The following is a 23875-nucleotide window of genomic DNA, read 5'->3' on the forward strand; positions in this document are numbered from 1 at the left end:
CCGGCCCCAATGATGCCACAGGACAGCCGGCGACACGTCACCAGCAAGACGTTGCGTGCCCTCGCAAAGCCCCCTGGGAGTTGTAGTTCCCTCCCCATCAGGACAAACACAAGAATACCAAATTTCAAAGGGTCACATTTTACTCTACAGGAGAAGAGGGGTGCCGATTGTGTCGGCAAATTGACTCGAAACGCCCATGCCGCACATCGAAGGAGTGCAGGGGAGGTTCACCGGACTGATCGCTGGGATGGCAGGAATTTCGCACACTGGGTGGGTGTTTCCGGGAGGTGGGTTCGGTCCTTGGACACGGGATCGCTATTATCCCGTTCACATTTTTGTGGTATTTCACATACCGGCACTTAACCCGGGTCTCCAGAACATTTGCTGAGTTTCTGGATTAATCGTCTGGCGATAATACCACTTGGCCATCACCTCCCCTTCTGCTCCCTCTCCTTCCTACCTCTATACTCTATGAACGGTATGCTTTGTCTGTACAGCGCTCAAGAAACGATACTTTTCACTGCATCCCAATACACGTGACAATAATAAATCAAATCAAATATTAAAGGGGAAGGCGATGTCCTTCCCCTTTAATATTTGATTTGATTTATTATTGTATTGATTTTATTATTATTGATTTGATGTATTATTGCTAAACTATTAATTCAGAAACTGAGCTAATGTTCTGGGGAGCCCGGGTTCGAATCCCGCAGATGGTGGAATTTTAATTCAATAAAAAGTATCTGGAATTAAGAATCTACTGATGACCCATTGTCGGAAAAACCCATCTGGTTCCCTTCAGGGAAGGAAATCTGCCGTCCTTACCCCGGACTGGCCTACATGTGACTCCAGAGCCACAGCCAATGGGGGTGACTCTCAACTGACCTCCAAGGGGCAACTAGGGATGGGCAATAAATGCTGGGCCCAGCCAGTGTCCCACAGATGAATAAAAAACACTTAAGTTGATCTTTCTCTGCACCCGAGCTGTGACTGTGACACTACATTCTGCACCCTCTCCTTTCCTTCTCCCATCTGTACTCTATGAACGGTATGCTTTGTCTGTACAGCGCACGAGAAACAATACTTTTCACTGCATCCCAATACACGTGACAATAATAAATCAAATCCTTTTCCTTCTCCCCTCTGTTCTCTATGAACGGTATGCTTTGTCTGTATAGCGCGCAAGAAACAATACTTTTCACTCTATCCCAATACACGTGACAATAATAAATCAAATCCTTTTCCTTCTCCCCTCTGTTCTCTATGAACGGTATGCTTTGTCTGTATAGCGCGCAAGAAACAATACTTTTCACTCTATCCCAATACATGTGACAATAATAAATCTGAAGCTGTGCAGACAAGTGGCTGACTATATTCAGGAAGGATATGGATCGACTTCAGATTGAGATGAGGAGGAATTTCCTCTCGGGGGGGGGGGGGCGGGGGTTGTGTGTCTCTGGAACTCCTTGCCAGAGAGCTGTGGGGACAGAGTTCTTGTGTATATTGAAGGCTGAGATAGATATTTGACAGAGAATCAAGGGTGGCGCGGCAGCACAGCGGGTCAGCGCTGCTGCCTCACAGCGCCAGGGACCCGGGTTCGATTCCCGGCTCGGGTCACTGTCTGTGTGGAGTCTGCACGTTCTCCCCGTGTCTGCGTGGGTTTCCTCCGGGTGCTCCGGTTTCCTCCCACAGTCTGAAAGACGTGCTGGTTAGGGTGGATTGGCCGTGCTAAATTCTCCCTCAGTGTGACCCGAACAGGCACCAGGCATTCTGGGGGTTGTAGTTCCTCTGGTGGCCACCAGCAGGCAAGAAGGTGGCTGGAGAACTACAATTCCCAGAATGCACCGTTCTGGAGAACTGCAATTCCCAGAATGCACCATTTCTCTCCCGGGGAGAGTCAGTGCCCATGCCCCCAACGGAGACTGCCATTGGTCAGGTTGGCCAGCGCCAATAATCACAGGGTAAAAGAGGTGTGAATGGTCTCCAATCAGGGCAAGAGAACTTGGCGATCGAGAATCCCCACGTGTCGAAGGAGGCCATTTGGCCCATCGAGTCTGCACCGACCACAATCCCACCCACGCCCTATCCCCGCAACCCTATTCCCCCGCCTTCTCATCCCCCTGACACTAAGGGACAATTTGGCATGGCCAATCCACCTAACCAGCACATCTTTGGACACTAAGGGACAATTTAGCATGGCCAATCCACCTAACCTACACATCTTTGGACACTAAGGGACAATTTAGCATGGCCAATCCACCTAACCTACACATCTTTGGACACTAAGGGATAATTTAGCATAGCCAATCCACTTAACCTACACATCTTTGGACACTAAGGGACAATTTAGCATGGCCAATCCACCTAACCTGCACATCTTTGGACACTAAGGGACAATTTAGCATGGCCAATCCACCTAACCTGCACATCTTTGGACACTAAGGGACAATTTAGCATGGCCAATCCACCTAACCTACACATCTTTGGACACTAAGGGATAATTTAGCATAGCCAATCCACTTAACCTACACATCTTTGGACACTAAGGGACAATTTAGCATGGCCAATCCACCTAACCTGCACATCTTTGGACACTAAGGGACAATTTAGCATGGCCAATCCACCTAACCTGCACATCTTTGGACACTAAGGGACAATTTAGCATGGCCAATCCACCTAACCTACACATCTTTGGACACTAAGGGATAATTTAGCATAGCCAATCCACTTAACCTACACATCTTTGGACACTAAGGGACAATTTAGCATGGCCAATCCACCTAACCTGCACATCTTTGGACACTAAGGGACAATTTAGCATGGCCAATCCACCTAACCTGCACATCTTTGGATACTAAGGGGCAACTTAGCATGGCCAATCCCCCTAACCTACACATCTTTGGACACTAAGGGATAATTTAGCATAGCCAATCCACTTAACCTACACATCTTTGGACACTAAGGGACAATTTAGCATGGCCAATCCACCTAACCTGCACATCTTTGGACACTAAGGGACAATTTAGCATGGCCAATCCCCCTAACCTACACATCTTTGGACACTAAGGGACAATTTAGCATGGCCAATCCACCCTAACCTGCACATCTTTGGACACTAAGGGGCACCTTAGCATGGCCAATCCCCCTAACCGACACATCTTTGGAGTGTGGGAGGAAACCGGAGCACCCGGAGGAAACCCACGCAGACACGGGGAGAATGTGCAAACTCCACACAGATAGTGACCCAAGCCGGGAATCGAATCCAGGTCCCTGGAGCTGTGAGGCAGCGGTGCTAACCCACTGTGCCACCGATATATTATTATATTAATAATATTATTACTATATTACCCCTCAATATTCAGGATCTAATCCTTGCCCTCTTGCAATCAGGTCTCTGGAATGGCCACCTGATTATTCACAGGTTCATAAGATATTGGAATAGAACAAGGCCATTCTGTCCCTCGATTCCGCTCCACCATCAATCCATCGCCCGTGACGCCCTGGGCTGTTTACATAGGACTAAGGGACTGGCCATTCGGCCCCTCACTAGTGGGCTATCAGCAATGGCGCAGCGAGTAAGTGATGGGCACATTAAGGGGTCGCACAGACAGAAAGTGGGAAAGACGGATTTATTTAATTAATTACTGATTATCTGTATATATTTATAAGATATCGGAGCTGAATGAGACCATTCGGCCCATCGAGTTCACACCGCCATGGCTGATATCCCCCTCATCCCCATTTTCCTGCCTTCTCCCCATAACCCTGCAGCCCCATTCCCAATTAAAAATCTGTCCAACTCCTCCTGAGATGCACCCTCTGTCCCAGCATCCACCGTGCTTTGGGGCAGCGAATTCCACAGATTCACCACCCCTTTGGGAGGAGGCGTTTCTCCCAAACTCTGTTTTAAATTTGCTGCCCCTTATCCCGAGACCGCTCCGTCCTGGAATGTCCCACAAGAGGAAGCATCCGCTCCACGTCTACTTTATCCACACCTTTCACCATCTTGTCTCCCTCAATTCGATCTCCCCTCATTCTTCTCAATTCCAGAGAGTCTCGGCCTAAACTGTTCAATCTCTCCTCACACGACAGACCCCTCATTGAGTTTAGGAGTCGGGAGATAATGCTGCAGCTTTATAGGACCCTGGTTAGACCCCACTTGGAGTACTGCGCGCAGTTCTGGTCACCTCATTACAGGAAAGATGTTGAAGCCATTGAAAGGGTGCAGAGGAGATTTACAAGGATGTTGCCTGGATTGGGGGGCATGCCTTATGAGGATAGGTTGAGGGAGCTTGGTCTCTTCTCCCTGGAGAGACGAAGGATGAGAGGTGACCTGATAGAGGTTTACAAGATGTTGAGAGGTCTGGATAGGGTAGACTCTCAGAGGCTATTTCCAAGGGCTGAAATGGTTGCTACGAGAGGACACAGGTTTAAGGTGCTGGGGGGTAGGTACAGAGGAGATGTCAGGGGTAAGTTTTTCACTCAGAGGGTGGTGGGTGAGTGGAATCGGCTGACGTCGGTGGTGGTGGAGGCAAACTCGTTGGGGTCTTTTAAGAGACTTCTGGATGAGTACATGGGATTTAATGGGATTGAGGGCTATAGATAGGCCTAGAGGTGGGGATGTGATCGGCGCAACTTGTGGGCCGAAGGGCCTGTTTGTGCTGTGGCTTTCTATGTTCTATGTTCATCTCTGGAATCAATCTCGTGAACCTCCTCTGAACTGCCTCCAACACGGGGGACCAAAACTGTGCAAATACTCCAGGTGCGGCCTCCCCAATGCCTTGTATAGTTGCAACAACACTTCCTTCCCTTTATATTCTATCCCTTTAGCTATAAATGCCAGTGTCCCGCTCGCTGTATTTATGATCTGCATTCTGTTCTGTTAGTTCCGTAATTGGCTACTGGGGTGGGCACAGTAAGAATTCTCACAACACCGGGTTAAAGTCCAACGGGTTTATTTGGGATCACGAGCTTGCGGAGCGCTGCTCCTTCGTCAGGTGAGTTGGGTTTCACAAACACGGCGTATAGAGGCCAAGACACAATTGCAGGATCATGGTTGGAGTGCGAATCTTTACAGGTAATCCAAGTCTTGACGGGTACAGACAGTGCGAGTGGAGAGAGGGATAATCTCAGGTTAAAGAGATGCGGATCGTCTCCAGACAGGACAGTTGGTGAGATTTTTGCAAAACCCAGGCCAAATGGTGGGAGGGGGTTACAGATAGTGTGACATGAACCCAAGATCCCGGTTGAGGCCGTCCTGGGTGTACGGAACTTGGCTATCAGTCTCTGCTCGGCTGATCCCAGCGTGGTCTCCCCTGTAATGGGAGAGACCCAACGTAGACTGGGCCATCGCTTTGCCGAGAATCTCCGGTCTCTGTGCAATCCGGACCCTGACCTTCCGGCTGATTGCCATTTTAACACACGATCCTGCCCACACGTCTTTCCTTGGCCTGCTGCAATGTTCCAGTGAAGCTCAACGCAAACTGGAGGGACCGCATCTCATCTTCCGGCACTTTACATCCTTCCGCGCCCAACATCAAACTCAACAACTTCAGATAATTGGCTCTACCCCACCTCCACCCCTCTGTTTTCATTCTATCCTATTTTTAATCGTTCTCAACCTTTTATTTCTTTATTGGCTTTGTTCCGTTTTCTTCCCTCGCCAGCTTTTCCCCGATTTCATCCCCCTTTCCTTACCTTTTCTCCCCCTTTCCACAATTTTACCTCTCTCCCTCCACATTTTCATCCGTCTCAGTTTACCCTCGAAGTTCTCTGTCGCTTGGCCATTCGCACCCTCTATCCTTTATTTACCAGGATGTTGCCCTAGTACGGAGGGTATTGGCGATGAGGAGAGGTTGGAGAAACTTGGTTTGTTCTCACTGGAGCGACGGAGGTTGAGGGGAGACCTGATAGAAGTCTACAAGATTATGAGGGACAGAGTGGATAGTCAGAAGCTTTTTCCCCCAGAGTGGAAGAGTCAATTACTCGGGAACACAGGGTTGAGGTGCGAGGGGCAAGGTTTAGAGGAGAGGTGAGGGGTAAGTTTTTTTACGCAGAGGGTGGTGAATATCTGGAATCCGCTGCCCGGGGAGGTGGTGGGAGCAGGTACGATAGCGGGAGCAGGTACGATAGCGGGAGCAGGTACGATAGCGGGAGCAGGTACGATAGCGGGAGCAGGTACGATAGCGGGAGCAGGTACGATAGCGGGAGCAGGTACGATAGCGGGAGCAGGTACGATAGCGGGAGCAGGTACGATAGCGGGAGCAGGTACGATAGCTGGAGCAGGTACGATAGCGGCATTTAAGGGGCAACTGTATGGATACGTGATTAGGATGGGAATGGAAGGATACGGACTCTAAGTGTATACGGTGTTAGTTGAGGCAGGCATCATGATCGGCACAGGCTTGGAGGGCCGAAGGGCCTCTTCCTGTGCTGTACTGCTCTTTGTACTTTATTCTCGCTGCCATTAGCAGCCTTTCCCCCTTGTTTTAGTGGCTATGACTCATCCTTCATTCCCTCACCCAACAGGATAAACTTCTCCCACTTTTAGCTTTGACAAAGGCCCATCCGGACTCGAAACCTCAGCTCTTTTCACCGCTTCCAGGTGCTGCCAGACCGGCTGAGATTTTCCAGTCTTTTCTCGCTTGCCTTGCGTCATCATGCCGCCTTGGGGAACACTTACCCAAAGATTGGAGGCTAAATGCCCTCGACTGCTGAAGTGTTCCCCAACTGCAAGTGCGAGTGTGGTGAGAGGGATAATCTCAGGTTAAAGAGGTGCGGATTGTCTCAAGACAGGACGGTTAGTAGGATTTTGCAAGCCCAGGCAAGTCGTGGGGGTTACAGATAGTGTGACATGAATCCAAGATCCCGGCTGAGGCCGACCTCATGTGCGCGGAACTTGGCTATCAGTCTCTGCTCAGCGATTCCACCTAGTCATCGACTGCGCCGAATGTGGTTTCCTCTATAAATCGGATACACCAAGCATAGCGGCCCGGTGGCACAGCGGGTTAGCACTGCTGCCTCACAGCGCCAGGGACCCGGGTTCAATTCCCGGCTCGGGTCACCGTCTGTGCGGAGTCTGCACGTTCTCCCCCGTGCTTCCTCCGGGTGCTCCGGTTTCCTCACGCAGTCCAAAGATGTGCAGGTTAGGTGGATTGGCCATGCTAAATTGTCCCTTAGTGTCCAAAGATGTGCAGGTTAGGGTGGATTGGCCATGCTAAATTGTCCCTTAGTGTCCAAAGATGTGTAGGTTAGGTGGATTGGCCATGCTAAATTGTCCCTTAGTGTCCAAAGATGTGTAGGTTAGGTGGATTGGCCATGCTAAATTGTCCCTTAGTGTCCAAAGATGTGTAGGTTAGGGTGGATTGGCCATGCTAAATTGTCCCTTAGTGTCCAAAGATGTGCAGGTTAGGTGGATTGGCCATGCTAAATTGTCCCTTAGTGTCCAAAGATGTGTAGGTTAGGTGGATTGGCCATGCTAAATTGCCCCTTAGTGTCCAAAGATGTGTAGGTTAGGTGGATTGGCTATGCTAAATTGTCCCTGAGTGTCCAAAGATGTGTAGGTTAGGTGGATTGGCCGTGCTAAATTGTCCCTTAGTGTCCAAAGGTGTGTAGGTTAGGGTGGATTGGCCATGCCAAATTGCCCCTTAGTGTCCAAAGATGTGAAGGTTAGGTGGATTGGCCATGCTAAATTGTCCCTTAGTGTCCAAAGATGTGCAGGTTAGGTGGATTGGCCATGCTAAATTGTCCCTTAGTGTCCAAAGCTGTGTAGGTTAGGTGGATCTATGATTCTACCACACCTGCCTGGCGATTGTCACGTGGCGTCCGTTCCTCCGTTGCCGTAGCGCCTGTACGATCTCGATGATGTACCGGGCCTCGGGACATCCTCCCCTGCAGCAAAACCGAGGCGGCGTCCTTGGCCCGTCTCAGCACGCGATTGGTCGATGCTGCTGGCCTATGGGGTCACAAAGCATGACACCGCCCCTTTCTGCCCCTCCCCATTGCCAGCTCATTTACATAACAGATGGAGCGCCGTCCACCATTCACCAGCCTGCACAGCTCTCGGCATCCGATTGGTTACATCACCTGTCCATCAGAACCCCTAACCCCGGTCCGTCCGGGCACGGACCCCAACATTGGTTCCCCGCTGGCAGCTCATTTACACAACACCGAGCGACTGGTCAGCTGCACCCCATCCTCGGCATCCGATTGACGAGCCAGGTCATCAGCCAATCATTGGAAGGGGCAATGGGGTGACCGGTCTGCAATCCTCTCCAACAACAATTCAATCCCCTCTGCGGGAGACTCCATTGTCACCCTGCCTCCCCGACACTCTGGGGCAGCGCCGTTCCAGATCCTAACCACTCGCTGTGTGAATCTGCCTCCCCCACACTCTGGGGCAGCGCCGTTCCAGATCCCAACCACTCGCTGTGTGAATCTGCCTCCCCCACACTCTGGGGCAGCGCCGTTCCAGATCCTAACCCCTCGCTGTGTGAATCTGCCTCCCCCACACTCTGGGGCAGCGCCGTTCCAGATCCTAACCACTCGCTGTGTGAATCTGTCTCCCCCACACTCTTGGGCAGCGCCGTTCCAGATCCTAACCACTCGCTGTGTGAATCTGCCTCCCCCACACTCTGGGGCAGCGCCGTTCCAGATCCTAACCACTCGCTGTGTGAATCTGCCTCCCCCACACTCTGGGGCAGCGCCGTTCCAGATCCTAACCACTCGCTGTGTGAATCTGCTTCCCCCACACTCTGGGACAGCGCCGTTCCAGATCCTAACCACTCGCTGTGTGAATCTGCCTCCCCCACACTCTGGGACAGCACCGTTCCAGATCCTAACCACTCGCTGTGTGAATCTGCCTCCCCCCACACTCTGGGACAGCACCGTTCCAGATCCTAACCACTCGCTGTGTGAATCTGCCTCCCCCACACTCTGGGGCAGCGCCGTTCCAGATCCTAACCCCTCGCTGTGTGAATCTGCCTCCCCCACACTCTGGGACAGCGCCGTTCCAGATCCTAACCCCTCGCTGTGTGAATCTGTCTCCCCCACACTCTGGGGCAGCGCCGTTCCAGATCCTAACCACTCGCTGTGTGAATCTGCCTCCCCCCACACTCTGGGGCAGCGCCGTTCCAGATCCTAACCCCTCGCTGTGTGAATCTGCCTCCCCCACACTCTGGGACAGCGCCGTTCCAGATCCTAACCCCTCGCTGTGTGAATCTGTCTCCCCCACACTCTGGGGCAGCGCCGTTCCAGATCCTAACCACTCGCTGTGTGAATCTGCCTCCCCCCACACTCTGGGGCAGCGCCGTTCCAGATCCTAACCACTTGCTGTGTGAATCTGTCTCCCCGACACTCTGGGGCAGCGCCGTTCCAGATCCTAACCACTCGCTGGGTGAATCTGTCTCCCCCACACTCTGGGGCAGCGCCGTTCCAGATCCTAACCCCTCGCTGTGTGAATCTGCCTCCCCCACACTCTGGGACAGCGCCGTTCCAGATCCTAACCACTCGCTGTGTGAAATTGCCTCCCCCACACTCTGGGACAGCGCCGTTCCAGATCCTAACCACTCGCTGTGTGAATCTGCCTCCCCCACACTCTGGGGCAGCGCTGTTCCAGATCCTAACCACTCGCTGTGTGAATCTGCCTCCCCCACACTCTGGGACAGCGCCGTTCCAGATCCTAACCACTCGCTGTGTGAATCTGCCTCTCCCACACTCTGGGACAGCGCCGTTCCAGATCCTAACCACTCGCTGTGTGAATCTGCCTCCCCCACACTCTGGGACAGCGCCGTTCCAGATCCTAACCACTCGCTGTGTGAATCTGCCTCCCCCACACTCTGGGGCAGCGCTGTTCCAGATCCTAACCACTCGCTGTGTGAATCTGCCTCCCCCACACTCTGGGTCAGCGCCGTTCCAGATCCCAACCACTCGCTGTGTGAATCTGCCTCCCCCACACTCTGGGGCAGCGCTGTTCCAGATCCTAACCACTCGCTGTGTGAATCTGCCTCTCCCACACTCTGGGGCAGCGCCGTTCCAGATGCTAAACACTCGCTGTCTGAATCTGCCTCCGCCACACTCCGGGGCAGCGCCGTTCCAGATCCCAACCACTTGCTGTGGGAGGGTCAGTGCTGAGGGAGTGCCGCACTGTGGGAGGGTCAGTGCTGAGGGAGCGCCGCACTGTGGGAGGGTCAGTGCTGAGGGAGCACCGCACTGTGGAAGGGTCAGTGCTGAGGGAGTGCCGCACTGTGGGAGGGTCAGTGCTGAGGGAGCGCCGCACTGTGGGAGGGTCAGTGCTGAGGGAGCGCCGCACTGTGGGAGGGTCAGTGCTGAGGGAGCGCCGCACTGTGGAAGGGTCAGTGCTGAGGGAGCGCCGCACTGTGGAAGGGTCAGTGCTGAGGGAGCGCCGCACTGTGGAAGGGTCAGTGCTGAGGGAGCGCCGCACTGTGGGAGGGTCAGTGCTGAGGGAGCGCCGCACTGTGGGAGGGTCAGTGCTGAGGGAGCGCCGCACTGTGGGAGGGTCGGTGCTGAGGGAGCGCCGCACTGTGGAAGGGTCAGTGCTGAGGGAGCGCCGCACTGTGGGAGGGTCAGTGCTGAGGGAGCGCCGCACTGTGGGAGGGTCAGTGCTGAGGGAGCACCGCACTGTGGAAGGGTCAGTGCTGAGGGAGCGCCGCACTGTGGAAGGGTCAGTGCTGAGGGAGCTCTGTTTCCTTGACCGTGAATCACCTGGAGATCCCCCTGGAACACGTTCTAAAGAAGGACGAGACCCAGGCGAGGAGGTTGGTGGTGGCAGCTGTATTTATTTAATTCAGGCAGCATCGCAATGTAAAAACAGCAGAGAACCAACATTTGGGCACAACTCACGGCGCCCAACTGAATGGAAACAAAAACAATAAATTAAGAAAAAAATCTGTCACCAACATTTTAAATTCCTCCCTCCCAACTTTTCCCAAGTGCCTTGCCGCACCTTATCCAAACGACACGCTGTCTGGAAGGGTTTGGGGGGGGGGGGTGTGGAGGGAATTGGAAAGGAATGGCCCCTGGCTCACTCAAAATGGCCACCGCTTCATTCAAAATGCCCCCCCCCCCACCCCCACCGCGCGCTTGAGGTGATGAACACCCTTTCGACAAAGGAAAATGGAACCGAGACGGACATCCTCCCCGGCTCCACCTGAATAATATCTTGCTTATCAGCCTGAGAGATGGGAATCCACCTCCCCTCGTTGGGCTTCGACCTGTAACCGCTTCCCCCCCCGCCCCCAGGGACGTGATTTCCCGTGTACGGTTCAAAATGGCCACCAGATCTTGCTCAAAATGGCCGCCAATCCCGCACTCAAAATGGCCGCCAATCCCGCACTCAAAATGGCCGCCAATCCCGCACTCAAAATGGCCGCCAATCCCGCACTCAAAATGGCCGCCAATCCCGCACTCAAAATGGCCGCCAATCCCGCACTCAAAATGGCCGCCAATCCCGCACTCAAAATGGCCGCCAATCCCGCACTCAAAATGGCCGCCAATCCCGCACTCAAAATGGCCGCCAATCCCGCACTCAAAATGGCCGCCAATCCCGCACTCAAAATGGCCGCCAATCCCGCACTCAAAATGGCCACCAATACCCCACTGACAAGTGGCCACCAATCCTCTGCTCAAAATGGCCACTGACGCCCACTCAAAATGGCTACCGTGCCAGCTCAAATTGGCTGCCCCCCCCAACCTCAGTCCAATGTCTCCTCCTTATCCAGCTCGAGATGGGCAAGGGGGTGGGACTGAGGGAGTCGGGAGCTGGCTGGCGGGGAGGGGGTAGGGCGCGACTCCACCACTGAACCTTCCCCCCCCCCCCTCCCCCGCTGCCCACTGAACCCCAGTCTCGTTGCCAACTTTGCTCCCTCTCTCATGGGCAACTGGGTGGGGGGAGGGAGAGAGAAGAGGGAGACATTGGCGGTGGGTGGATGGGCAAGATAGGGAGGGTTGAAAGAGGTTGAGGCGGCAGGGCCTTGGGAAAGAGAGGGAACTGGGGGATGGAGGGAAAAGGAGGGAGAGAGAGAGAAAGAGACAGGGAGGGGGGGAGAGAGTGAGTGGGGGAGGGAGCGAGAAAGAGAGACGGGGAGGGAGCGAGATCGAGAGACGGGGAGGGGGGGGGAAGAGAGTGAGGGGGAGGGAGCGAGAGAGAGAGAGAGGCGGGGAGAGAGTGAGAGAGAGAGGCGGGGAGAGAGAGACGTGGAGAGGGGGAGAGAGAGACGTGGAGAGGGGGAGAGAGACGTGGAGAGGGGGAGAGAGAGACGTGGAGAGGGGGAGAGAGAGACGTGGAGAGGGGGAGAGAGAGACGTGGAGAGGGGGAGAGAGAGACGTGGAGAGGGGGAGAGAGAGACGTGGAGAGGGGGAGAGAGAGACGTGGAGAGGGGGAGAGAGAGACGTGGAGAGGGGGAGAGAGAGACGTGGAGAGGGGGAGAGAGAGACGTGGAGAGGGGGAGAGAGAGACGTGGAGAGGGGGAGAGAGAGACGTGGAGAGGGGGAGAGAGAGACGTGGGAGAGGGGGAGAGAGAGACGTGGAGAGGGGGAGAGAGAGACGTGGAGAGGGGGAGAGAGAGACGTGGAGAGGGGGAGAGAGAGACGTGGAGAGGGGGAGAGAGAGACGTGGAGAGGGGGAGAGAGAGACGTGGAGAGGGGGAGAGAGAGACGTGGAGAGGGGGAGAGAGAGACGTGGAGAGGGGGAGAGAGAGACGTGGAGAGGGGGAGAGAGAGACGTGGAGAGGGGGAGAGAGAGACGTGGAGAGGGGGAGAGAGAGACGTGGAGAGGGGGAGAGAGAGACGTGGAGAGGGGGAGAGAGAGACGTGGAGAGGGGGAGAGAGAGACGTGGAGAGGGGAGAGAGAGACGTGGAGAGGGGGAGAGAGAGACGTGGAGAGGGGGAGAGAGAGACGTGGAGAGGGGGAGAGAGAGACGTGGAGAGGGGGAGAGAGAGACGTGGAGAGGGGGAGAGAGAGACGTGGAGAGGGGGAGAGAGAGACGTGGAGAGGGGGAGAGAGAGACGTGGAGAGGGGGAGAGAGAGACGTGGAGAGGGGGAGAGAGAGACGTGGAGAGGGGGAGAGAGAGACGTGGAGAGGGGGAGAGAGAGACGTGGAGAGGGGGAGAGAGAGACGTGGAGAGGGGGAGAGAGAGACGTGGAGAGGGGGGGAGAGAGAGACGTGGAGAGGGGGAGAGAGAGACGTGGAGAGGGGGAGAGAGAGACGTGGAGAGGGGGAGAGAGAGACGTGGAGAGGGGGAGAGAGAGACGTGGAGAGGGGGAGAGAGAGACGTGGAGAGGGGGAGAGAGAGACGTGGAGAGGGGGAGAGAGAGACGTGGAGAGGGGGAGAGAGAGACGTGGAGAGGGGGAGAGAGAGACGTGGAGAGGGGGAGAGAGAGACGTGGAGAGGGGGAGAGAGAGACGTGGAGAGGGGGAGAGAGAGACGTGGAGAGGGGGAGAGAGAGACGTGGAGAGGGGGAGAGAGAGACGTGGAGAGGGGGAGAGAGAGACGTGGAGAGGGGGGGAGAGAGAGACGTGGAGAGGGGGAGAGAGAGACGTGGAGAGGGGGAGAGAGAGACGTGGAGAGGGGAGAGAGAGACGTGGAGAGGGGGAGAGAGAGACGTGGAGAGGGGGCTGGTACTCATTATCCAATGCTGGGTAGGAGAAACATCCCTGGGTGACGGGGAGGGGGGGGGGGGTGGGAGACTCGTCCCTGGGTGACGGGGGCGGGTGGGAGACACGTCCCTGGGTGATATGGGCGGGGAGGGGGGCGGGTGGGAGACACGTCCCTGGGTGATATGGGCGGGGAGGGGGCGGGTGGGAGACACGTCCCTCGGTGACGGGGGGGGTGGGTGGGAAACCCCGGGGGCCCATCAGCTGATGTAGATACGATGGAAATCATTGGCCCCGAAGGCGGCGTTGCACTTTGGACACTTGCGCTGCCGCGTGTCGTAGCGGGTCTTGACGCACTCGAAGCAGAAGACATGGAAACACTTTGTCAGGACGGCATCCTTCTTCCTGGTGTTACAACACGGGCATGTTAGCTTGGCCTGTGTGCGGAGAGAGAGAGAGGGGAGAGCGGGTCAGCTGGAGTGGAGCAGGCCTCAGATACCCCCGCCGACGGGATTCGGACCCTCGCAACCCGCCGGGATGCGGACCCCCCCCGCCCACCAGAACTCGGAACCCACCTTGTACTCCTTGATCTCCTCCATGAGGATCTCGTCAGCATCGGAAAACACCTCCACCTTCTTCTGCTTCTCCAACTTCCGTCGCAGCCTGGAAAGGTCCTCCTGCAGTCACCGTCAGAGAGAGGGGTTCAGGCCAAGAGTAACAGATACCCGGGGGTGAGTGACACACTGGAATCTAATCGAGGGGTTTAGGGTGGTTTATATATAGAATAACAGATACCCGGGAGTGAGTTACAGACTGGAATCTAATCGAGGGGTTCGGGTTGGTTTATATATAGAATAACAGATACCCGGGAGTGAGTTACAGACTGGAATCTAATCGAGGGGTTCGGGGTGGTTTATATAGAGAATAACAGATACCCGGGAGTGAGTTACAGACTGGAATCTAATCGAGGGGTTCGGGGTGGTTTATATATAGAATAACAGATACCCGGGAGTGAGTTACAGACTGGAATCTAATCGAGGGGTTCGGGGTGGTTTATATATAGAATAACAGATACCCGGGAGTGAGTTACAGACTGGAATCTAATCGAGGGGTTCGGGGTGGTTTATATAGAGAATAACAGATACCCGGGAGTGAGTTACAGACTGGAATCTAATCGAGGGGTTCGGGGTGGTTTATATATAGAATAACAGATACCCGGGAGTGAGTTACAGACTGGAATCTAATCGAGGGGTTCGGGGTGGTTTATATATAGAATAACGGATACCCAGGAGTGAGTTACAGACTGGAATCTAATCGAGGGGTTCGGGGTGGTTTATATATAGAATAACAGATACCCGGGAGTGAGTTACAGACTGGAATCTAATCGAGGGGTTCGGGGTGGTTTATATATAGAATAACAGATACCCGGGAGTGAGTTACAGACTGGAATCTAATCGAGGGGTTCAGGGTGGTTTATATATAGAATAACGGATACCCAGGAGTGAGTTACAGACTGGAATCTAATCGAGGGGTTCGGGGTGGTTTATATATAGAATAACAGATACCCGGGGGTGAGTTACAGACTGGAATCTAATCGAGGGGTTCAGGGTGGTTTATATAGAGAATAACAGATACCCGGGAGTGAGTTACAGACTGGAATCTAATCGAGGGGTTCGGGGTGGTTTATATATAGAGTAACAGATACCCGGGAGTGAGTTACAGACTGGAATCTAATCGAGGGGTTCAGGGTGGTTTATATAGAGAATAACAGATACCCGGGAGTGAGTTACAGACTGGAATCTAATCGAGGGGTTCGGGGTGGTTTATATATCGAATAACAGATACCCGGGAGTGAGTTACAGACTGGAATCTAATCGAGGGGTTCAGGGTGGTTTATATATAGAATAACAGATACCCGGGAGTGAGTTACAGACTGGAATCTAATCGCGGGGTTCGGGGTGGTTTATATATAGAATAACAGATACCCGGGAGTGAGTTACAGACTGGAATCTAATCGAGGGGTTCAGGGTGGTTTATATATAGAATAACAGATACCCGGGAGTGAGTTACAGACTGGAATCTAATCGAGGGGTTCGGGGTGGTTTATATATAGAATAACAGATACCCGGGAGTGAGTTACAGACTGGAATCTAATCGAGGGGTTCAGGGTGGTTTATATATAGAATAACAGATACCCGGGAGTGAGTTACAGACTGGAATCTAATCGAGGGGTTCGGGGTGGTTTATATATAGAATAACAGATACCCGGGAGTGAGTTACAGACTGGAATCTAATCGAGGGGTTCAGGGTGGTTTATAAATAGAATAACAGATACCCGGGAGTGAGTTACAGACTGGAATCTTATCGAGGGGTTCGGGGTGGTTTATATATAGAATAACAGATACCCGGGAGTGAGTTACAGACTGGAATCTAATCGAGGGGTTTAGGGTGGTTTATATATAGAATAACAGATACCCGGGAGTGAGTTACAGACTGGAATCTAATCGAGGGGTTCGGGGTGGTTTATATATAGAATAACAGATACCCGGGAGTGAGTTACAGACTGGAATCTAATCGAGGGGTTTAGGGTGGTTTATATATAGAATAACAGATACCCGGGAGTGAGTTACAGACTGGAATCTAATCGAGGGGTTCGGGGTGGTTTATATATAGAATAACAGATACCCGGGAGTGAGTTACAGACTGGAATCTAATCGAGGGGTTCGGGGTGGATTATAGAGAGAATAACAGATACCCGGGAGTGAGTTACAGACTGGAATCTAATCGAGGGGTTCGGGGTGGTTTATATATAGAATAACAGATACCCGGGAGTGAGTTACAGACTGGAATCTAATCGAGGGGTTCGGGGTGGTTTATATATAGAATAACAGATACCCGGGAGTGAGTTACAGACTGGAATCTAATCGAGGGGTTCGGGGTGGTTTATATACAGAATAACAGATACCCGGGAGTGAGTTACAGACTGGAATCTAATCGAGGGGATCGGGGTGGTTTATATGTAGAATAACAGATACCCGGGAGTGAGTTACAGACTGGAATCTAATCGAGGGGTTCAGGGTGGTTTATATATAGAATAACAGATACCCGGGAGTGAGTTACAGACTGGAATCTAATCGAGGGGTTCGGGGTGGTTTATATATAGAATAACAGATACCCGGGAGTGAGTTACAGACTGGAATCTAATCGAGGGGTTCGGGTTGGTTTATATATCGAATAACAGATACCCGGGAGTGAGTTACAGACTGGAATCTAATCGAGGGGTTCAGGGTGGTTTATATATAGAATAACAGATACCCGGGAGTGAGTTACAGACTGGAATCTAATCGAGGGGTTCAGGGTGGTTTATATATAGAATAACAGATACCCGGGAGTGAGTTACAGACTGGAATCTAATCGAGGGGTTCGGGGTGGTTTATATACAGAATAACAGATACCCGGGAGTGAGTTACAGACTGGAATCTAATCGAGGGGTTCAGGGTGGTTTATATATAGAATAACAGATACCCGGGAGTGAGTTACAGACTGGAATCTAATCGAGGGGTTCGGGGTGGTTTATATACAGAATAACAGATACCCGGGAGTGAGTTACCGACTGGAATCTAATGGAGGGGTTCGGGTTGGTTTATATATCGAATAACAGATACCCGGGAGTGAGTTACAGACTGGAATCTAATCGAGGGGTTCGGGGTGGTTTATATATAGAATAACAGATACCCGGGAGTGAGTTACACACTGGAATCTAATCGAGGGGTTCAGGGTGGTTTATATATAGAATAACAGATACCCGGGAGTGAGTTACAGACTGGAATCTAATCGAGGGGTTCGGGGTGGTTTATATACAGAATAACAGATACCCGGGAGTGAGTTACAGACTGGAATCTAATCGAGGGGTTCGGGTTGGTTTATATATAGAATAACAGATACCCGGGAGTGAGTTACAGACTGGAATCTAATCGATGGGTTCAGGGTGGTTTATATATAGAATAACAGATACCCGGGAGTGAGTTACAGACTGGAATCTAATCGAGGGGTTCGGGCTGGTTTATATATAGAATCACAGATACCCGGGAGTGAGTTACAGACAGGAATCTAATCGAGGGGTTCGGGGTGGTTTATATATAGAATAACAGATACCCGGGAGTGAGTTACAGACTGGAATCTAATCGAGGGGTTCGGGCTGGTTTATATATAGAATCACAGATACCCGGGAGTGAGTTACAGACTGGAATCGAATCGAGGGGTTCGGGGTGGTTTATATATAGAATAACAGATACCCGGGAGTGAGTTACAGACTGGAATCTAATCGAGGGGTTCAGGGTGGTTTATAAATAGAATAACAGATACCCGGGAGTGAGTTACAGACTGGAATCTAATCGAGGGGTTCAGGGTGGTTTATATATAGAATAACAAATACCTGGGAGTGAGTTACAGACTGGAATCTAATCGAGGGGTTCGGGGTGGTTTATATATAGAATAACAGATACCCGGGAGTGAGTTACAGACTGGAATCTAATCGAGGGTTTCGGGGTGGTTAATTAGATACCCGGGAGTGAGTTACAGACTGGAAACTAATCGAGGGTTTCGGGGTGGTTTATATATAGAATAACAGATACCCGGGAGTGAGTTACCGACTGGAATCTAATCGAGGGGTTCGGGGTGGTTTCTATATAGAATAACAGATACCCGGGAGTGAATTACAGACTGGAATCTAATCGAGGGGTTCGGGGTGGTTTATATATAGAATAACAGATACCCGGGAGTGAGTTACAGACTGGAATCTAATCGAGGGGTTCGGGGTGGTTTATAGAGAGAATAACAGATACCCGGGAGTGAGTTACAGACTGGAAACTAATCGAGGGTTTCGGGGTGGTTTATATATAGAATAACAAATACCTGGGAGTGAGTTACAGACTGGAATCTAATCGAGGGGTTCGGGGTGGTTTATATATAGAATAACAGATACCCGGGAGTGAGTTACAGACTGGAAACTAATCGAGGGTTTCGGGGTGGTTTATATATAGAATAACAGATACCCGGGAGTGAGTTACAGACTGGAATCTAATCGAGGGGTTCGGGGTGGTTTATATATAGAATAACAGATACCCGGGAGTGAGTTACAGACTGGAATCTAATCGAGGGGTTTGGGGTGGTTTATATATAGAATAACAGATACCCGGGAGTGAGTTACAGACTGGAATCTAATCGAGGGGTTCGGGGTGGTTTATATATAGAATAACAGATACCCGGGAGGGAGTTACAGACTGGAATCTAATCGAGGGGTTTGGGGTGGTTTATATATTGAATAACAGGTACCCGGGAGTGAGTTACAGACTGGAATCTAATCGAAGGGTTCAGGGTGTTTTATATATAGAATAACAGATACCCGGGAGTGAGTTACAGACTGGAATCGAATTGAGGGGTTCGGGATGGTTTATATATAGAATCACAGATACCCGGGAGTGAGTTACAGACTGGAATCTAATCGAGGGGTTCGGGGTGGTTAATATATATAGAATAACAGATACCCGGGAGTGAATTACAGACTGGAATCTAATCGAGGGGTTCGGGGTGGTTTATATATAGAATAACAGATACCCGGGAGTGAGTTACAGACTGGAATCTAATTGAGGGATACGGGGTGGTTTATAGATTGAATAACAGATACCCGGGAGTGAGTTAGAGACTGGAATCTAATCGAGGGGTTCAGTGTGTTTTATATATAGAATAACAAATACCCGGAAGTGAGTTACGGACTGGAATCTAATCGAGGTGTTCGGGGTGGTTTATATATCGAATAACAGATACCCGGGAGTGAGTTACAGACTGGAATCTAATCGAGGGGTTCGGGGTGGTTTATATATAGAATAACAGATACCCGGAAGTGAGTTATAGACTGGAATCTAATCGAGGGGTTCAGGGTGTTTTATATATAGAATAACAGATACCCGGAAGTGAGTTACAGACTGGAATCTAATCGAGGTGTTCGGGGTGGTTTATATACAGAATAACAGATACCCGGGAGTGAGTTACAGACTGGAATCTAATCGAGGGGTTCGGGGTGGTTTATATATGGAATAACAGATACCCGGGAGTGAGTGACAGACTGGAAACTAATCGAGGGTTTCGGGGTGGTTTATATATAGAATAACAGATACCCGGGAGTGAGTTACAGACTGGAATCTAATCGAGGGGTTCGGGGTGGTTTATAGATAGAATAACAGATACCCAGGAGTGAGTTACAGACTGGAATCTAATCGAGGGGTTCGGGGTGGTTAATATATATAGAATAACAGATACCCGGGAGTGAATTACAGACTGGAATCTAATCGAGGGGTTCGGGGTGGTTTATATATAGAATAACAGATACCCGGGAGTGAGTTACAGACTGGAATCTAATTGAGGGATACGGGGTGGTTTATAGATTGAATAACAGATACCCGGGAGTGAGTTAGAGACTGGAATCTAATCGAGGGGTTCAGGGTGTTTTATATATAGAATAACAAATACCCGGAAGTGAGTTACGGACTGGAATCTAATCGAGGTGTTCGGGGTGGTTTATATATCGAATAACAGATACCCGGGAGTGAGTTACAGACTGGAATCTAATCGAGGGGTTCGGGGTGGTTTATATATAGAATAACAGATACCCGGAAGTGAGTTATAGACTGGAATCTAATCGAGGGGTTCAGGGTGTTTTATATATAGAATAACAGATACCCGGAAGTGAGTTACAGACTGGAATCTAATCGAGGTGTTCGGGGTGGTTTATATACAGAATAACAGATACCCGGGAGTGAGTTACAGACTGGAATCTAATCGAGGGGTTCGGGGTGGTTTATATATGGAATAACAGATACCCGGGAGTGAGTGACAGACTGGAAACTAATCGAGGGTTTCGGGGTGGTTTATATATAGAATAACAGATACCCGGGAGTGAGTTACAGACTGGAATCTAATCGAGGGGTTCGGGGTGGTTTATAGATAGAATAACAGATACCCAGGAGTGAGTTACAGACTGGAATCTAATCGAGGGGTTCAGGGTGTTTTATATATAGAATAACAGATACCCGGGAGTGAGTTACAGACTGGAATCTAATCGAGGTGTTCAGGGTGGTTTATATATAGAATAACAGATACCCGGGAGTGAGTTACAGACTGGAATCGAATCGAGGGGTCGGGGTGGTTTATATACAGAATAACAGATACCCGGGAGTGAGTTACAGACTGGAATCTAATCGAGGGGTTTGGGGTGGTTTATATATAGAATAACAGCTCCCCGGGAGTGAGTTACAGACTGGAATCTAATCGAGGGGTTCGGTGTTTAATTACCTGTGCGCGTTTGAGGTTGAAGGATTCTTTCTCCTTGGCCGATCGGTTATCAGACATGGCTGCCTGGATTTCCTTTAGTTTGCTCTGTGTGTGTTCCAGTTGTACTTTCAGATCCTCCGCCAACTGGGCAGCTTCGACTGCCTGCAGACGAAAGAATGGACAGTGTATCCAACGCACTGTGACACCCGGTCCCAGAGGGGGAAAGGACAGTGTATCTAACGCACTGTGACACCCGGCCCCAGAGGGGGAAAGGACAGTGTATCTAACGCACAGTGACACCCGGTCCCAGAGGGGGAAAGGACAGTGTATCTAACGCACTGTGACACCCGGTCCCAGAGGGGGAAAGGACAGTGTATCTAACGCACTGTGACACCCGGTCCCAGAGGGGGGAAAGGACAGTGTATCTAACGCACTGTGACACCCGGTCCCAGAGGGGGAAAGGACAGTGTATCTAACGCGCTGTGACACCCGGCCCCAGAGGGGGAAAGGACAGTGTATCTAACGCACAGTGACACCCGGTCCCAGAGGGGGAAAGGACAGTGTATCTAACGCACTGTGACACCCGGTCCCAGAGGGGGAAAGGACAGTGTATCTAACGCACTGTGACACCCGGTCCCAGAGGGGGGAAAGGACAGTGTATCTAACGCACTGTGACACCCGGTCCCAGAGGGGGAAAGGACAGTGTATCTAACGCGCTGTGACACCCGGCCCCAGAGGGGGAAAGGACAGTGTATCTAACGCACTGTGACACCCGGTCCCAGAGGGGGAAAGGACAGTGTATCTAACGCACAGTGACACCCGGTCCCAGAGGGGGAAAGGACAGTGTATCTAACGCACTGTGACACCCGGTCCCAGAGGGGGAAAGGACAGTGTATCTAACGCAGTGTCACACCCGGTCCCAGAGGGGAAAAGGACAGTGTATCTAACGCGCTGTGACACCCGGCCCCAGAGGGGGAAAGGACAGTGTATCTAACGCACTGTGACACCCGGTCCCAGAGGGGGAAAGGACAGTGTATCTAACGCACTGTGACACCCGGTCCCAGAGGGGGAAAGGACAGTGTATCTAACGCACTGTGACACCCGGTCCCAGAGGGGGAAAGGACAGTGTATCTAACGCACTGTGACACCCGGTCCCAGAGGGGGAAAGGACAGTGTATCTAACGCACTGTGACACCCGGTCCCAGAGGGGGAAAGGACAGTGTATCTAACGCACTGTGACACCCGGTCCCAGAGGGGGAAAGGACAGTGTATCTAACGCACTGTGACACCCGGTCCCAGAGGGGGAAAGGACAGTGTATCTAACGCACTGTGACACCCGGTCCCAGAGGGGGAAAGGACAGTGTATCTAACGCACTGTGACACCCGGTCCCAGAGGGGGAAAGGACAGTGTATCTAACGCACTGTGACACCCGGTCCCAGAGGGGGAAGGGACAGTGTATACATTACCTTCCTCTTGTTCAGTTCCAGTGCCTGGCTTCTCAGCGTTAATTCTTTTTCCACCATGGCCAGGTTTGTCTGAAGGGCCTGTTCTTTCTCCTCCAGTTTTTGAACCACCAGGAGTTGTGTATCCACCTGCAGGGGGGGGGGGGGGGGAGGAGGAGACACAAGGGGAGAGGCCTGTAACTGGACGGGAAAGGGCTGGGGGATAGCACCGGGGGCCATCGGACCAGCTGCCCCCCCCCCCTGTCTCCTGCCTCGTAAAGCTAGGCTGAACGTGCCGTAGTCGGGTGCAAAACATTCAAAAGCTGCGGTGGATCACCGGGCGGCAATTCGACCGTGGCGGGCCTCACTCGTGTTTGCAAACCGGGACAGAATCTTCCTTCGGTCTGGGAAAAACTCCAGGTCCCTTCGCCTTGCCGGGAAAAGGGAGAGAGAGGCGCTGAATCCATTGATGTATCCCTTTGTGAGGGGGGAGTATGTATAGTTCAGACTGAACTGGCCTTTGGCAGGGGGGGGGGGGGGGTGGTCAGAATTGACCACATCGCGTGCGAGGGCAGCTGGATCATTTACCCGGGTAAAGACGGCAGATTTCCTTCCCTCAGGGACATCGGAGAACCCGGATGGGGGTTTTTCCAACAATTGACAATGATTTCTATGCCGACGCTGAGACTTTTCTTGGAGTCACTGAATCCCTGCAGTGCAGAGTGAGACCATTCTGCACTGACGCTCCGACAGAGGCCGATCCCCCCAACCCCACCGATTTACCCCGACAATCCACCTAACCTACACATCTTTGGACACTAAGGGACAGTTTAGCATGGCCAATCCACCTAACCTACACATCTTTGGACACTAAGGGACAATTTAGCATGGCCAATCCACCCTAACCTACACATCTTTGGACACTAAGGGACAATTTAGCATGGCCAATCCACCTAACCCGCACATCTTTGGACACTAAGGGACAATTTAGCATGGCCAATCCACCTAACCTACACATCTTTGGACACTAAGGGACAATTTAGCATGGCCAATCCACCTAACCTACACATCTTTGGACACTAAGGGACAATTTAGCATGGCCAATCCACCTAACCTACACATCTTTGGACACTAATGGACAATTTAGCATGGCCAATCCACCTAACCTACACATCTTTGGACACTAAGGGACAATTTAGCATGGCCAATCCACCTAACCTACACATCTTTGGACACTAAGGGACAATTTAGCATGGCCAATCTACCTAACCCGCACATCTTTGGACACTAAGGGACAATTTAGCATGGCCAATCCACCTAACCTACACATCTTTGTACACTAAGGGACAATTTAGCATGGCCAATCCACCTAACCTACACATCTTTGGACACTAAGGGACAATTTAGCATGGCCAATCCACCTAACCTCCACATCTTTGGACACTAAGGGACAATTTAGCATGGCCAATCCACCTAACCCGCACATCTTT

General features: G+C 51.8%; 1 protein-coding gene across 1 annotated transcript; it reads right to left on the reverse strand.

The window, feature by feature from the left end:
* Positions 1-13592: 13592 nt before the first annotated feature.
* Positions 13593-22532, reverse strand: LOC144489528 (E3 ubiquitin-protein ligase BRE1B-like). The gene is made up of 4 exons (XM_078207394.1): positions 22410-22532; positions 20964-21104; positions 14189-14290; positions 13593-14050 (listed from the first exon to the last, which is right to left on the reverse strand). Exons 1-4 carry the CDS (start codon positions 22464-22466, stop codon positions 13874-13876), a joined length of 477 nt encoding a protein of 158 aa, XP_078063520.1. The 5' UTR covers positions 22467-22532; the 3' UTR covers positions 13593-13873.
* Positions 22533-23875: the final 1343 nt, after the last annotated feature.

Source organism: Mustelus asterias, unplaced genomic scaffold, assembly GCF_964213995.1.
Source record: "Mustelus asterias unplaced genomic scaffold, sMusAst1.hap1.1 HAP1_SCAFFOLD_2277, whole genome shotgun sequence".
NCBI lineage: Eukaryota > Metazoa > Chordata > Chondrichthyes > Carcharhiniformes > Triakidae > Mustelus > Mustelus asterias.

Excerpts from the sequence above, each read along its gene's own strand:
- LOC144489528 (XM_078207394.1), bottom strand. The coding sequence starts at position 22,466 with ATGGTGGAAAAAGAATTAACGCTGAGAAGCCAGGCACTGGAACTGAAC. Across the intron at positions 21,105-22,409 it reads TGGAACTGAACAAGAGGAAG|GCAGTCGAAGCTGCCCAGTT; the intron begins GTAATGTATACA and ends TTTCGTCTGCAG. Across the intron at positions 14,051-14,188 it reads AGGAGATCAAGGAGTACAAG|GCCAAGCTAACATGCCCGTG; the intron begins GTGGGTTCCGAG and ends CTCCGCACACAG.